At 46.4% G+C, this 16,537-nt stretch overlaps 1 protein-coding gene across 1 annotated transcript; it reads left to right on the top strand.

Moving 5' to 3' along the window:
• Window positions 1-2,371: 2,371 nt before the first annotated feature.
• On the top strand, window positions 2,372-3,427 carry LOC310723589 (uncharacterized protein; the record flags this gene model as incomplete). The annotated part of the gene is made up of 2 exons (XM_083536852.1): window positions 2,372-3,190; window positions 3,278-3,427. 2 exons carry the CDS (start codon window positions 2,372-2,374, stop codon window positions 3,425-3,427), a joined length of 969 nt encoding a protein of 322 aa, XP_083392978.1.
• Between the last annotated feature and the right edge of the window lie 13,110 nt (window positions 3,428-16,537).

Here is a 16,537-nt window from a genome sequence, read left to right as displayed (position 1 = left end):
CCCAGATATATGTTCTTAGTTTTTTTATAAGCGTGTTCATGTTGGCTTAATTGGATTAAATTGAAATGTTGAATGTTTTTTTTTGTTTACACTTTCATAGGGGACATCACAGCAAAATAACTATATGTAGGGCTAGCACAAGATGGGAAAAGTTTTATTAATTCTTGTTTACTTGTTCATTTAATTTATTTTTATTTTAGAGCATTTAAAGTGCTTCTTAACGATATTTTATTACACACAAGTTAATTTATTTATGTTTGTAACCCATCATCAGCCCTCTGTGTCTAAATAAGTAATAAAAGTCCCTGAGTTAAAAAATGTGTCAAACAAATATGTGTGCGACTTGGTATGACTTGATGACACTTGAAGTTGCAACTTGACTTGATTTGACTTGACAAAGAGTATGACTTGACTTGACTTGACCCTTACAACAGAATGACTTGACTTTGACTTGCAATGTTAAGACTTGGACTTGACTTGAGACTTGCATTTAGTGACTTACTCCCACCTCTGCAAAATATAGCTGTCACACAGTATTGGTAATGCTGTTATGTCCCTTTAAAAAGTTTGTGTGAAAGATTGTTTAGGTTTTGTCTATGGAAACATTCAGGGACATCAGAGCACATGATGGACTTGAAGGGAATTTTAAATTTTCATCAACAACAAATGAAGAAAAATCAAGGTAAATATTGCTAGACCAGTTAATATATTTATTCTACGTCATTTCCAAACATGCTGTACCTTCAAGGGTGTTTTTAAAAAGCTAAACATTTTAAGTTAAATAAGCGTATTTTGCATACATCACATGCTAAGTATTAATTCAAAGCTAATCAGTGAAGCTATCTTCCATTTTTTCACAAAAAACTACAGAAATGTCATTTCCACCACAGTCATTTCCACCACACTGCCCTCTGTGGTGGAAAAGACAGCATGTGGTGGAAATGACATTTATGGTTAAAAAGTACAATTGATATGGATTGTGAGAGTAAATTTGTGTAATACTTTTTATATTATAATATATTACAATACTTTTTATATTTATATTATAATATTTTATTTCTAAATTATATTACTTTTATATTAATTGATTTCTTTTTTATTTATTTTAAAGATGCCACCTAAGACAACAAAAGCAAGGTCACAGGTCTATAGGGACAAAATAAAAGCTGACCCTATAAAATTTGAAGAGAGACTTAAAAGAGACAGGGAGAGATACCTGAGGAAAAAGGAAAAAGGAGTAGTAAAAGCAATTGCAGATCTGTCAAAGCGGGAGTAACGCAAACAAAGGAAACAATGGGGAATCAATCAAAGAAATAGACGAGAGGAGATTAAAAAAACCCTCACAATGCAGGCCTACCTTTCCACCACCACACCGCCACACTCTCCTGATGTTGTCTTGCAGCCAGAACAGGATGTTGACCTGACCCCCACACCACCTTCTGCCTAATCTCAATCCCAAAATCAGAGTTGAAGGAAAAGGGTACCAAGAAACCAACAAAAAGTGCATGCAGCACTGTATGAGAGTATCACCAAGCTTGAGAAAGCTTTGCGAAAGGCACAGAAATACCGCCAGCGGTATATGAGGAAAAAAATGAGGCAGGCTGACTCTCCAAATACAAAATCCAAACGGCAAATGGTAACAGCAAGTAGCACTCTACGAAGAATTTTAGTTTTTTACAACACTCTGGTCACTGAATTGAGAGACAGATATAAAAATCTCCACTCAGACAGGGACAAACACATCATTTCCAAAATAATGGCAGAAAAAGTCCTTAAGAAGTATCGACTACTGAAAATGGCCCAAAGGGAATTTGGCTTTTCACCCAGAAGAATGAGAAGTAACGAAAAAAGGACAACAGCATTTACTTACACACGGAAGAAACAAAAGAACAGCATTAGCCCAGCCACAGAAGAAAAAATTAAACAATTCTTAGAAAGAGATGAGAATAGCAGAGCATCAACTGGAAAGAAGGACACTGTGACCAAGAAAAAGACAAAAAGACAGAAAAGATTTCTGAATGAGCCTCTGGAAAAACTCCATAAGAAGTTTAGAAAGGAGTATCCTGACATAAAAAATTTCAAAAATTTCATCAAAAAACAGTGAGTTCTGTAAGAGACAGATTGTGGATTGTAAAGCCCACAGTTAAGGATAGAGACACTTGCCTCTGCAAGACACATGCCAATCTGCAGAGTATGGCGGACAAGCTGCTTTATCATAAAGTCATTAAAAGCAGCAACATTGAAGATCTGATTGTATCCCTGTGCTGTTCGCCAAACTATACCAAGCAATGTATGTACAGGGAATGTACCGTTTGTGAAGCCAAAGAATTTGAAATCTCATCCTTTGACCCTGGGACCCAAACATTTTGGTATGAGGAAGGGAAAAGCTGAGGAGAGACTGAAGAAAAAGAAAGATGGTAGTGAAAAACAATTCTCAGTCCATTTAACAGTTAAAGAGAAGGTTACAGGTACTTTGCATACTTTGCTTGAGGACTTTCGCTTAGGACTAAAAGAAAAACTTGGCAAACATGTCTATAACATCAGACACCAATATGCTGCTCTTCGTGGTTTAAAAGAGAATCTGAGTGAAGATGAGGTTGTCCTCCATATTGACTTTGCAGAGAATTTTCTCTGCAAGTACAGCAGTGAAATCCAAGCTGTACATTTTGGTGATTCGCATAAACAGGCCTCACTTCACACTGGTGTGGCCTACACCAAAAACAGTGTGATTTCATTCTGCTCAATCAGCTCCTCTTTTCGTCATGACCCCTGTGCTATTTGGGCACATCTATCAAAAGTCCTCACTTTCCTGAAGGATCAATACCCCACTGCTTCAGTGCTACATGTGGTCAGTGATGGGCCGACCACCCAATACCGCTCCAAAAAGAATTTCTACTTCTTCACCAACATTCCATATCAGATGGGCTGGAAGAAACTCACTTGGAACTTTCTGGAGGCTGGCCATGGAAAAGGCCATGCTGATGGGATAGGAGCAGCAGTGAAAAGAAGAGCTGATGACATCATAGCTAGAGGGAAGGACATACCAAATGCTCGGGTGCTCTTTGAGGAGCTTCAACAGCAAAAGTCTGCCACAGAGCTCTTCTATGATGAGCCAGAGGAAATTGAGTGTATGGACATTCATGTGCCATCCGAGCTACAAACAATCCGTGGCACAATGAAGATTCATCAGGTAATGGTTGACAGTCCACAGTCGTCTCAAACAAATAATTTTACATGAACTAAGTTCATGCCTTAACAGTTTTTCCTCTCCTTTCAGATAACCTCTGCTAGCCCAAGACAAATGTCATGGAGAATCCTCAGTTGCTTTTGCTCTGCAAATGTTTCAATCCAGAAACAGTCATGTTCCAGCATTGGGACGAAGCTTCTCCCTCAACCAGTACATCGCATCCTGACACACCTCAAATAGGTCTGCGGCATATTGTGGACTTGAACGAGGGACACGTTGGTCAGTGTTGTGCTGTGAAGAATGATGGAGATATTTATCCTGGCATCATACAGGATACTGATGTCTACAGTGGTGCTCTGGTTAAAACCATGAGCCGTGTTGGTCTCAATCGTTTTTTCTGGCCTCTAAGGGATGACATAATCTGGTACCAAACCAAGAATATCATAGGCCCAATCCCTGAGCCTGTACCAGTGACCAAAAGTCACAAGGAAATTATTGTCTGTTTGGGAAGAAATATGTGAAACACTTAATTAGATGTGGCCTCAAATCACATCACACACATACGCACACACACACATGCGCACATGAGCAAACGTTCTCTCTCTCACACACACATGCAAACATACATACATTCACACATTCAAGATGCTCAAACTTTTCCACATTCCACATCTCTGTTTAAATGTTACAGTTTAAGGTGTTCTTTACAGTTACTTTTTACAGAAGATGAGTGTTTATTTAGGAGACCAATAAGAACATTTCAGAACATTAACCTCATAATTATCTCACATTGTTGAATTTTTTATGCATCTTTTATTACTTGTATTTTCCCTGGCCATCAGTTGTGTCAGTTTTTTACAGTATGCACTGTAACCGTTCATCTGTGAGACAAATCAGTTTTATACATCAACAACACCTGTTTTAGTGTAGTGCTGAGTTTGTTTAATGACTGTTATGAGTTAAGTATTTTTCTAATAAATATATCTACTGTTTCTCTACATTCATGTTACATTCATTGTCATTTCCACCACACCCTGTCATTTCCACCACCACCCTGTCATTTCCATCACCACACACATTTTTTTTTAATATTTAAAAAGTTCTCATCACACATTAAATATTTATCCTCAGTTTATGATATTGTGCTCTACTTAGTATAAATATTCAAGTTATTTATTTTCGAAATAAACTCTTACCCAATCTAATATTAAATTTCAGAGTGTGACAGGTGTACAGTTCAGCATTTGATCCTTAGGGCAGTTAATTTATCTTATTAATATAATTAATGTACATTGTGGAAAAACTGGTAAAACTAGTTACAAAAATGATCTTAGACAATTCTTGAGTGGCATAAGTTATTCTATTTTTTAATAGCAGCTTTATATTGAGAAATGGTGGAAATGACATTTGTTCATTGCAGGTCGGAAAAAATGTAAAATATTAACAGTTTCTCTTGTAATCCATGTTTGTCCTCTAACAGACCTTAAAACTAGAGAAATTATTTAAACTTATGGGAATGTGTTACCTAACTTTTGATCAAGTTTTTTTTGTTCAACTTCACAAGGCTAAAAGTGGACCTAGTTGAAGAAACGCCCGTATAGACTTGTCTCTTTGAATTTTAAATCACTCTGCATTTATATACATTGCTCCATTAAAACTAAAAAAGAATTTACTTTTTTTTAAAAGTGCGTGGGACATATCCCCTGCATCCCCCGTGTAATCTACGCCCCTGAGCACTACGCAAAACTTTATCATGCGGCAGTCCTGCTCAGTCAGTCCTGTAACAAGGATGTCATCTGCTTATTGAAGGATGCAGGTTATTTCTGGCAGGTGGGTATAGGGCAAAGTTCTGTGCATTACAGCAGAGAATATGGCTGGGAAGTCAACAAAGCCCTGAGAAAGATGGGTCTAGGTGTATGGACGTACCCTATAGGTGAATGCGAAAGGCGGCTGCGTTTCTGAGGCCAAAGGGACACTGAAAGAGGCAGAACAAAGATCAATCACAGTAGAATAGCCTTTATTTGTCACATATACATTACAGCACAGTGAAAGTCGTTCTTTGCATATCCCAGCTTGCTCAGAAGCTGGGGTCAGGGCTGAGGTGAGTTACATGACATGAAATTGGAACCCCATCTATTTCCAAGGAGCGAATACTTTTTCCTGAAATCACCCACAGCAATTGAAGAACAGAGAGCGCCAGTATGAACAAGAAAACAATAGTCTTTTTTGTCTATCTGCAACATGACGTTAGGCAAAGTCTAGCTCGTTGTTCGCTTCGTTAACTAGTCTATGTCTGTGGTGTGTAAAAGCCAAGAAATGATACACCAGTGGTAGATTCAAAAAGCAGCACAATTACAGGAAATATGTTGATGGGCTGAAAACAGTGCGAAATGAGAAGAAAAAACATTGACATTTCACCAATTTAATAGATTCAAATTTAAAGTAACAAGCTTGGTTTGAAAATGTAAGAAGTAGAAAGTACAGATATTTGTGTGAAAATGTTATAAGTGAAAGTAAAAATTTTTTTTCGAAAAATAAATAGTGAAGAAAAGTACTGATACCAGAACTTTACTTCACTCTTTATTTTTCAGACAACTTTTTACTTTTACTCATTAAATTTTTACACAACAATCTGTAACCCTCCCCATATGGGCACCAGAGGTAGAGGTTCCAGGCCTGAAAAAAAGGACAGAGTTGCGTTAGGAAGGGGTTCCAGCGTAAAACATTTGCCAAATCAAATATGCGGATCACAAACCAGAATTTCATACCGGATCGGTTGCAGCCCAGGTTACCAACGACCGGCACAGGTATTGTTGTCAAACGGTACCGGTGGAATTTGGGCTATTGCGGAAGGAGAAGGAGAGGAGGAAGATGTCTACAGAGACAGCAGAAAAAGGAGAAGTGTAGGAGAGTGAAGGTTAGGGTTGGTAAATGTTGGTACCATGACTGGAAAAGGGAGAAAGGTAGCTGATATGATGGAGTGGAGAAAGTTGTGTAGAGGTGATTTAGACAGAGTAAGAGTACAGTAGAGTGTAGTGGAGGTGAGGAGAGTTTCTGATAGATTGATGAATGTGACGCTGGAAATTGAAGGGGTGATGATAAATGTCAACAGTGCTTATGCTTTACAAGTGGGTTGTGAGATGGAGGAGAAAAAATAATTCTGGAGTTAGTTAGATGAAGTGGTGAAGAGTGTACCTAGGAAAGAAAGATTTGTAAGTGGGGCAGACTTTAATAGGCATGTTGGTGAAGGGAACAGAGGTGATGAGGAGGTGATGGGTAGGTATGGCCATAAGGAGAGGAATGTAGAAGGACAGATCGTGGTAGATTTTGCTGAAAGGATGGAAATGGCAGTGGTGAATACTTATTTTAAGAAGAATGACAAGCATAGGGTGACATATAAGAGTGGAGGAAGGTGCACATAGGTGGCTTTGTTCTATGTAGGAGATGCAACCTGAAGGAGATTGGAGACTGTAAGGTGTTGACATTGACTCTATTTTCTGGGGTTTTGCTCGCCTAGCGGTCGTGTTTTTTTTTTTTTTTGTTCTCTCTGTTTATGTGTGCTTTTTCGGTGGACTATTTCACCTGGAGGACTGTAAGTTTTGACCCTGTTTTTGTGGATTACTTTACACAGGGGATCATAAGTTTTCGGACACCTTGCTTTTATGTGGATTACTTTACACAGGGGACCATACGTTTTTGGACACTTTGCTCTTGTGTGTTCTTGTGTGAATTACCTTACCCTGAGGACCATAAGTTTTTGGACATTTTGTCTTTGTGTGCTTTCTTGATAATTTTTGCATTAAAGACTTCTGTTTTGCTTTATTGCCGCGTCCTGCATTTGGGTCCTACTTTTGCACCACTGACAGTACATTTTGGCCAGACATGGACCCAGCGGACGATGTGCAGTCTCAGCTCTCCTCTTTGGTGCAGCTCACCACCTCTCATCACCAGCAGATACAGGAACTGGCAAGCGCAATTCGTGAACTGGCTCTCCAGCGCAACCTAGCCCCTGTAGCCCAAGGCGTCTGTTTCGGAGAACCCCACTGCTCATGCCGCCGCGTCAGCCGCCCCGGCGCCCGTCCCGCCAACAGCACCTAGGTGTGGGGTTCATCTGCCGACTCCCGAGCGCTTCGCAGGACAACCAGGGGAGTGCCGTCCGTTCCTGTTGAGCTGCGAAATAACTTTTCAGCTTCAGCCTTCTTCTTTTCCGGATGAACTCACCAAGGTGGCCTATGTGATCTCCCTGCTTTCGGGTAAGGCCAAACGGTGGGCCACGGCAGAGTGGAAACGTCGTTCTTCTGTTTGTGCCTCTTATCGCGCATTCTCTGAGGAGCTACGCAAGATCTTCGACTCAGCCACCCCCCAGCAGGACGCTGCCCGGTCGTTGTTCCCGACCTTTCAAGACGGGCGATCTGTCGCTGAATACGCCACGGATTTCCGCACCGCCGCGGCCGAGAGTGAGTGGGATTCCACGGCGCTTTACGACGTCTTTCTAAGGGGGCTTAACGCGGAGATAAAGAATGAGCTCGCGGCCAGGGATCTTCCAGAGGATCTGGACTCCCTGATCAGCCTGGCCACCCGAATCGACCAACGGATGAGGGAATTCCGTTCGGACGGGGGGTTCCATGGATCCTGCCAGCCCGTCTTTTCCTCCGACCCATCTCGCTTCAGTACCTCGTCCAGTCTGCCTCCGCAACCCATGGAGATTGGCCGCCGCCACCTCTCCACTAGTGAAAAGGAGAGGCGTCGCTCTCAGGGACTCTGTTTGTATTGTGGCAAGGCGGGACACATGGCCGACACCTGTCTAGCAAAAGAGAGGGCTCTCCAAGGCTGGGAGTCCTTGGCCCGGCGTTGGCCCCACGTTCAACGCCGGGCCAAGGACTCCCAGCCCCCTCTAGGCCGTTGCTCAAGGTTCGGGTCGATGTCCAGGGCCACAGTCGTGAATTGGCGGTATTTGTTGACTCCGGGGCGGACGCCGAGTTTTTGGACGAAGAGCTCGCTCGTCAACTGGGCGTTGAGTCCAAACCTCTTCCGAATGGTTATCGTTCCTCATCATCCCATCACCGCGAGCGCCGGCTATGTTCAGGTTCCCGTGGTTGCAGAGGCACAACCCTCGCCTGGACTGGACCAGTGGCCGGGTGTTGGAGTGGGGGATTTCGTGTCATGCCAGCTGCCTCTCCTCGATACCCCGGACTCCTAATCGTTCTGGTGGGGAATGCTCCTCCGACCTCAGCTCTGTCCCTGCGGAGTACCATGATCTGGGCGTCGCTTTATGTCGCTGAATGGAAGACAGCCTTTAACACCCCAGCAGGCCATTATGAGTACCTGGTCATGCCGTTTGGGCTCACTAACGCCCCTGCTGTTTTCCAGGCCCTGGTCAATGACGTTCTTCGGGACATGCTCCATCGGTTTGTGTTTGTCTACCTGGACGACATTCTGATCTACTCCCGCTCCCTGGAGGAACACCGCTGCCATGTGCGCACTGTGCTCACCCATCTACTTCAGAGCCAGTTGTATGTGAAGGCAGAGAAATGTGAATTCCATGTGTCCAGCACGTCTTTTCTGGGCTTCATCTTGTCGGCAGGGAGTGTTCAGATGAATCCGGCCCGGATCCGCGCCGTAGAGGAGTGGCCCGAACTGGAGATTCGCAAGCAACTGCAAAAGTTCCTTGGTTTTGCTAATTTTTACCGCAAGTTTATCCACGGTTTCAGCACCACTGCGCCACTACACCGCACCGCGCCACTACACCGACTCACCTCTACTCATCAGCCATTCATCTGGAATTCCGAAGCGGAACAGGCCTTTCTGGAGCTCAAGACCCGGTTCACGTCTGCACCTGTTCTTACCCTGCCTGATCCATGCCGGCAATTTGTTGTGGAGGTTGATGCCTCGGACAAGGGTGTGGGGGCCATTCTGTCTCAGAGAGGTGCCACCGACAACCGCCTCCATCCGTGTGCCTTGTTCTCACGCCAACCTCGCACCTTGGCCCTTCTGCGGCAACGTTTTTGGTGGCCCACTATTAGGGAAGACATTCGTCAGTTTGTGGCCGCCTGTCCTGTTTGCGCCCAGCACAAGAGCTCCAGAAGCCCCCCGGCGGGTCTCCTCCGCCCGCTTCCCGTTCCACACAGCCGATGGTCCCATATAGCCCTTGACTTTGTTACCGGTCTGCCTCCCTCTGCTGGCCATACCACCATTCTTTCTGTGATAGATCGTTTTTCTAAGATGGCTCATTTCATACCACTCCCTAAGCTGCCCTCAGCGAAAGAAACCGCCCAGCTTCTGCTGCAGCACGTGTTCTGGCTCCATGGTCTATCTAGTAATATCGTCTTTGATCGGGGTCCGCAGTTCACTGCCAATTTTTGGAAGGAGTTCTGCCGCCTCCTGGGTATCTTGGTCAGCTTGTCCTCCGGGTTTCACCCGCAGACCAACGGGCAAGCTGAAAGGTTAAACCAGGACCTGGAGACAGCCCTTCGGACGACAACGCTTCCTGGGCTTTGCAATTGATATTGGCCGAATATGCCCATAATACTCTGCCGTCCTTAGCCACCAGTCTCTCCCCGTTCCAAGCAGCTTATGGCTATCACCCGCCCATTTTTTCATCTCAGGAATTTGAGTCCTCAGTACCCTCAGCCGGTGCTTTGGTCAGGCGCTGCCGCCGTACCTGGAGGAAGACCCGGGTGGCTCTTCTCAGGTCTTCCCGCTGCTATGCCCGCTGGGCCAACCGCAGACGCCGACCACCACCCGTTTACCGCCCCGGCCAGAGGGTTTGGCTCTCTACCAAGGACCTGCCACTGAGGGTCGCATGCAGGAAACTGGCCCCTCGTTTTATTGGACCTTTTCCTATATCCAAGGTACTCAATCCTGCGGCCGTCCGCCTCTGCCTTCCCAGAGTCTTCCGTGTCCATCCCACCTTTCATGTTTCGCGCCTCAAACCTGTCCAGGCTTGCTCCCTGGTTCCCTCCACCAGGCCCCCTCCGCCCGCCCGGGTCGTTGGCGGGGGCCCGGCCTTTACTGTGCGGCTTCTCCTACGCTCCAGGCGCAGGGGTCGTTGTTCCCGACCTTTCAAGACGGGCGATCTGTCGCTGAATACGCCACGGATTTCCGCACCGCCGCGGCCGAGAGTGAGTGGGATTCCACGGCGCTTTACGACGTCTTTCTAAGGGGGCTTAACGCGGAGATAAAGAATGAGCTCGCGGCCAGGGATCTTCCAGAGGATCTGGACTCCCTGATCAGCCTGGCCACCCGAATCGACCAACGGATGAGGGAATTCCGTTCGGACGGGGGGTTCCATGGATCCTGCCAGCCCGTCTTTTCCTCCGACCCATCTCGCTTCAGTACCTCGTCCAGTCTGCCTCCGCAACCCATGGAGATTGGCCGCCGCCACCTCTCCACTAGTGAAAAGGAGAGGCGTCGCTCTCAGGGACTCTGTTTGTATTGTGGCAAGGCGGGACACATGGCCGACACCTGTCTAGCAAAAGAGAGGGCTCGGCGTTGAACGTGGGGCCAACGCCGGGCCAAGGACTCCCAGCCCCCTCTAGGCCGTTGCTCAAGGTTCGGGTCGATGTCCAGGGCCACAGTCGTGAATTGGCGGTATTTGTTGACTCCGGGGCGGACGCCGAGTTTTTGGACGAAGAGCTCGCTCGTCAACTGGGCGTTGAGTCCAAACCTCTTCCGAATGGTTATCGTTCCTCATCATCCCATCACCGCGAGCGCCGGCTATGTTCAGGTTCCCGTGGTTGCAGAGGCACAACCCTCGCCTGGACTGGACCAGTGGCCGGGTGTTGGAGTGGGGGATTTCGTGTCATGCCAGCTGCCTCTCCTCGATACCCCGGACTCCTAATCGTTCTGGTGGGGAATGCTCCTCCGACCTCAGCTCTGTCCCTGCGGAGTACCATGATCTGGGCGTCGCTTTATGTCGCTGAATGGAAGACAGCCTTTAACACCCCAGCAGGCCATTATGAGTACCTGGTCATGCCGTTTGGGCTCACTAACGCCCCTGCTGTTTTCCAGGCCCTGGTCAATGACGTTCTTCGGGACATGCTCCATCGGTTTGTGTTTGTCTACCTGGACGACATTCTGATCTACTCCCGCTCCCTGGAGGAACACCGCTGCCATGTGCGCACTGTGCTCACCCATCTACTTCAGAGCCAGTTGTATGTGAAGGCAGAGAAATGTGAATTCCATGTGTCCAGCACGTCTTTTCTGGGCTTCATCTTGTCGGCAGGGAGTGTTCAGATGAATCCGGCCCGGATCCGCGCTGTAGAGGAGTGGCCCGAACTGGAGATTCGCAAGCAACTGCAAAAGTTCCTTGGTTTTGCTAATTTTTACCGCAAGTTTATCCACGGTTTCAGCACCACTGCGCCACTACACCGCACCGCGCCACTACACCGACTCACCTCTACTCATCAGCCATTCATCTGGAATTCCGAAGCGGAACAGGCCTTTCTGGAGCTCAAGACCCGGTTCACGTCTGCACCTGTTCTTACCCTGCCTGATCCATGCCGGCAATTTGTTGTGGAGGTTGATGCCTCGGACAAGGGTGTGGGGGCCATTCTGTCTCAGAGAGGTGCCACCGACAACCGCCTCCATCCGTGTGCCTTGTTCTCACGCCAACCTCGCACCTTGGCCCTTCTGCGGCAACGTTTTTGGTGGCCCACTATTAGGGAAGACATTCGTCAGTTTGTGGCCGCCTGTCCTGTTTGCGCCCAGCACAAGAGCTCCAGAAGCCCCCCGGCGGGTCTCCTCCGCCCGCTTCCCGTTCCACACAGCCGATGGTCCCATATAGCCCTTGACTTTGTTACCGGTCTGCCTCCCTCTGCTGGCCATACCACCATTCTTTCTGTGATAGATCGTTTTTCTAAGATGGCTCATTTCATACCACTCCCTAAGCTGCCCTCAGCGAAAGAAACCGCCCAGCTTCTGCTGCAGCACGTGTTCTGGCTCCATGGTCTATCTAGTAATATCGTCTTTGATCGGGGTCCGCAGTTCACTGCCAATTTTTGGAAGGAGTTCTGCCGCCTCCTGGGTATCTTGGTCAGCTTGTCCTCCGGGTTTCACCCGCAGACCAACGGGCAAGCTGAAAGGTTAAACCAGGACCTGGAGACAGCCCTTCGGACGACAACGCTTCCTGGGCTTTGCAATTGATATTGGCCGAATATGCCCATAATACTCTGCCGTCCTTAGCCACCAGTCTCTCCCCGTTCCAAGCAGCTTATGGCTATCACCCGCCCATTTTTTCATCTCAGGAATTTGAGTCCTCAGTACCCTCAGCCGGTGCTTTGGTCAGGCGCTGCCGCCGTACCTGGAGGAAGACCCGGGTGGCTCTTCTCAGGTCTTCCCGCTGCTATGCCCGCTGGGCCAACCGCAGACGCCGACCACCACCCGTTTACCGCCCCGGCCAGAGGGTTTGGCTCTCTACCAAGGACCTGCCACTGAGGGTCGCATGCAGGAAACTGGCCCCTCGTTTTATTGGACCTTTTCCTATATCCAAGGTACTCAATCCTGCGGCCGTCCGCCTCTGCCTTCCCAGAGTCTTCCGTGTCCATCCCACCTTTCATGTTTCGCGCCTCAAACCTGTCCAGGCTTGCTCCCTGGTTCCCTCCACCAGGCCCCCTCCGCCCGCCCGGGTCGTTGGCGGGGGCCCGGCCTTTACTGTGCGGCTTCTCCTACGCTCCAGGCGCAGGGGTCGGGGCTTGCAGTACCTTGTGGACTGGGAGGGCTACGGCCCTGAGGAGCGCTCTTGGGTTCCTGCGGGTCACATTTTGGATCCCGGCCTTGTTTCCTGTATCCACCGTGTTCATCTGGACCAGCCTGGTGGGCCGTCTGGAACCGGCCTGAAGGGGGGCTTCAGACATCAGTCTTTTTACAAACTAAGATGTACTTATCAATTACTGTAATTGTATGTACAAAGTCAACACGTGCATTGACAATGTCACTAGTGTCAAAAACGTGAAATGCTTTTCTAATCAGAAGCCGTGGATCAACTCTGAGATATGTCTCCTGTTGAAAGCAAGAGATGCTGCTTTTAAATCTGACAACATTAAGGACTACAACAGAGCCAGAGCCAACCTGAAAAAAAGGATTAGGAGAGAAAAACATACATACAAAATCCACATAGAAGAGCACTTCCACAGCTCTGACCCCAGACGCATGTGGAAAGGCATCCAGACCATCACAGACTACAAACCGACACCACAATCTCAACCAACCAGCAGTGCCTTCCTACCGAACAAATGTAATCACCTTTTGATCAAAGCATAGGACATTTCACCTCAACCGTTGAGCTTACTACTGCTCACAGTCCACTCACTCTCAACAACGGACGTCTATTCAGCATTTAGCAGAGTGGATGCACACAAGGCAGCTTGTCCGGAGGGCATACCGGGACGTGTTCTCAGAGCATGCACTGGACAACTGGCACAGGTCTTCACTGACATTTTCAACCTGTCATTTTCAACCTGTCACTGGCCCAAGCCATTGTTCCTACATGCCTGCAAACTACAACCATTATACCAGTGCCTAAGCATTTAGCTGCCAAACGCCTGAAAGATTTTCTCCCAGTTGCACTCACCCATATTGTTATGAAGTGCTTTGAGGAACTAGTTCTGAATCAGCTCACTGTGGACTTACCACCTACACTGGACCAACACCAGTTTGCCTATCACAGAGGATGCAGTTTCCACGGCTCTTGTTTCAGCCCTCGCCCACCTGGATAAAAACAACATTCATTGACTTTAGTTCTGCATTTAATACAATCCTTCCCACTGTACTGATCACTAAGGTCAGTGACCTTGGTATCTGTACCTCCACTTGCAGATTGATTCTGGACTTTCTCACCTTCAGACCTCGGTCTTTTAGGATGGGCAAACAGGTATGCTCAACCCTCATTCTGAATGCTGGCATCCCACAGGGCTGTGTTCTGAGCCCACTACTCTATGCCCTGTTTACCCATTACTGTGCTCCTCTGCATAACTGCAACATCTTCATCAAGTATGCAGATGACACCACCGTGGTCGGCCAGATCAGCAACAACGACAAATGGCCTACAGTGAAGAGATCCGAAGACCGACAGCATGGTGTGCCACCAACAACCTGACCCTCAATGCCACGAAGACTAAAGAGCTCATTGTGGACTTTTGGAAATCTAACAGCAGGAGACACTTCCCAGTCTACATCAATGAAACCGAGGTAGAGAGGGTCTCCAGCTTTAAGTTTTTGGGAGTTCACATCTCTGAGGATCTGTCCTTAGGAAGGCACAACAAAGCCTGTACTTTTTAAGAAGTCTTAAGAAATCTGTCCCCAGGGATTTAAACAAGTTTTTACCACTGCATCATCGGGAGCATCCTGACCAACTCCATCACTGTATGGTATGGAGGCTCCACTGTGTGTAAACGTAAAGCCCTGCAAACGGTGGTCAAAATCCCACAACACATCACTGGCACTCAACCACCTGCCATTGAGCACCTTCACCACAGTAGATGTCTGCACAGAGCTCACAGCATCATCAACAACTCCTCGCATCCCAGTCACAAGCTGTTTAACCTCCTTCCACCAAGAGGAAAATACAGGAACATACGCACCAGAACCAGCAGGTTAAAGGGCCAGCTTTTTCCATCCACCATCACCCTACTGAAATTTACACTACACCATTAGATCACTGTATTAACACTGTATATAACTTCTGTACAATTATACATACAATATACATATTGTATATTTTTTTATACTCCTCATTTTCTACACATATTGTGCTTTACATACATTTGCACTACTATTTTATTTGTGTATCTATATATACCTTACTGTACATTCTGCCTAATATTTCACATTCATGTATATATATATATATCACTGGCTTGTGTAACCCTAATGGCTGGGGTTGGTTCCCTGACCGGGTAGATCGAACCCGGGCCGCAGCGGTGAGAGCGCCGCATCCTAACCACTAGACCAAAACCAAGCAACTCTAGACTCTAGTATATATATATATATATATATATATATATATATATATATATATGTATATATATATATATATATATATATATATATATATATATATATATATATATATACTAGCTGAAAGTACCCGTGCTTCGCTACGGAAGGCAGAACGCTATGCAATATGGCAATAAGCAGTAAGCACTAAGCAGGACTGGATGATCAGAGATCAGAACGTAACGTCAACAAATAACGTACTACCCCTTTGTAGTACTGATACAGGGCAAACTACTTTGAAAATAATTTTTATCGTGCATCTAACATCTAATAAGGAACAATGTAGTAAGTTTCATTAGGAATAATGTTATTTCGAAGAGTTTACAATGCGTAAGAAATCGCGTTTTTCGCGAGTTAGCCGCGATCCAGGGCGAATTTTTCAAAACACTTTCTTAGTAAGCACCTAAGACCCAAGGGGAAGGAATGTTCCAAATTTCATTGCAATCCGTTCAGTGAGATTTCGTGATGAGTGAGTGAGTCAGTCAGTGGTATTTCAGCTTTATATATATATATATATATATATATATATATATATATATATATATATATATATATATATATACAGTCGAACCCACTTATCTCGACCTCGGTTAACTCGCCAACCCTATTAAGTCAACGTTTTTGAATTGGAACTGCCAAATTCTCGCTTTGTCTTAGTATTTTCTAATCGGTTATGTCGATTCTTTTCTGTCGCCGAACCTTAATATCTCAAGCAAAAGGGGTTGCAAATTTGCCACTTAACATCGTTTATGTCAGGAATCCCCCTGCCACGCCCCCTTCAGCGGCTGTCAAACCTCGCCATTCCCTGAAGCACCCTGCTTCTTCTCCCATACGTGAGAGCTCCTCGCAGTCATGCTGATCGCACACACCTGACTCTCATTCACTCGCTCATTCCATCTCCTATTTAAGCCCCTCACCTCCACACACTCGCGGTCCGTTATTGTTTGTGCATGATCTTATGTGTTGGTTCATAGCGGTCTGTGCAATCGCGTATACGTATCCCGCTACGTACACTTCTTCTCGGACTCCGCATTCTCTCAACGGCACCCCGGATTACCCCGATCCTGCTGTTTTCCATGTTCACGCTGTCTGCACCACGTTTATCCGTTGCTGCCCAGCGCTGCGCTTTCCATAGCGCGAAACCGTGGATTCTCTACACGAACTGTCTCTGCTTTTAAAAAACTTCGTGGACCAAGCTCCCGGAGCGCACCACTGGATATTACTGCTTCGCTACAAGTATTGGTGGATTATCTCCTGAGTATTCTCAATAAACTTTGTTTGTGTTTACTTCGGCTTCCGCCTCCTTATCCGCATTACAGGTTTTCTCGATCCGCATGATCCATCAAACAAACCGCG

Source organism: Silurus aristotelis, assembly GCF_946808225.1.
Source record: "Silurus aristotelis genome assembly, chromosome: 3".
Lineage (NCBI taxonomy): Eukaryota > Metazoa > Chordata > Actinopteri > Siluriformes > Siluridae > Silurus > Silurus aristotelis.
The sequence above is the reverse complement of the archived record's forward strand: the minus strand, read 5'-3'. Positions and strand labels throughout refer to the sequence as shown.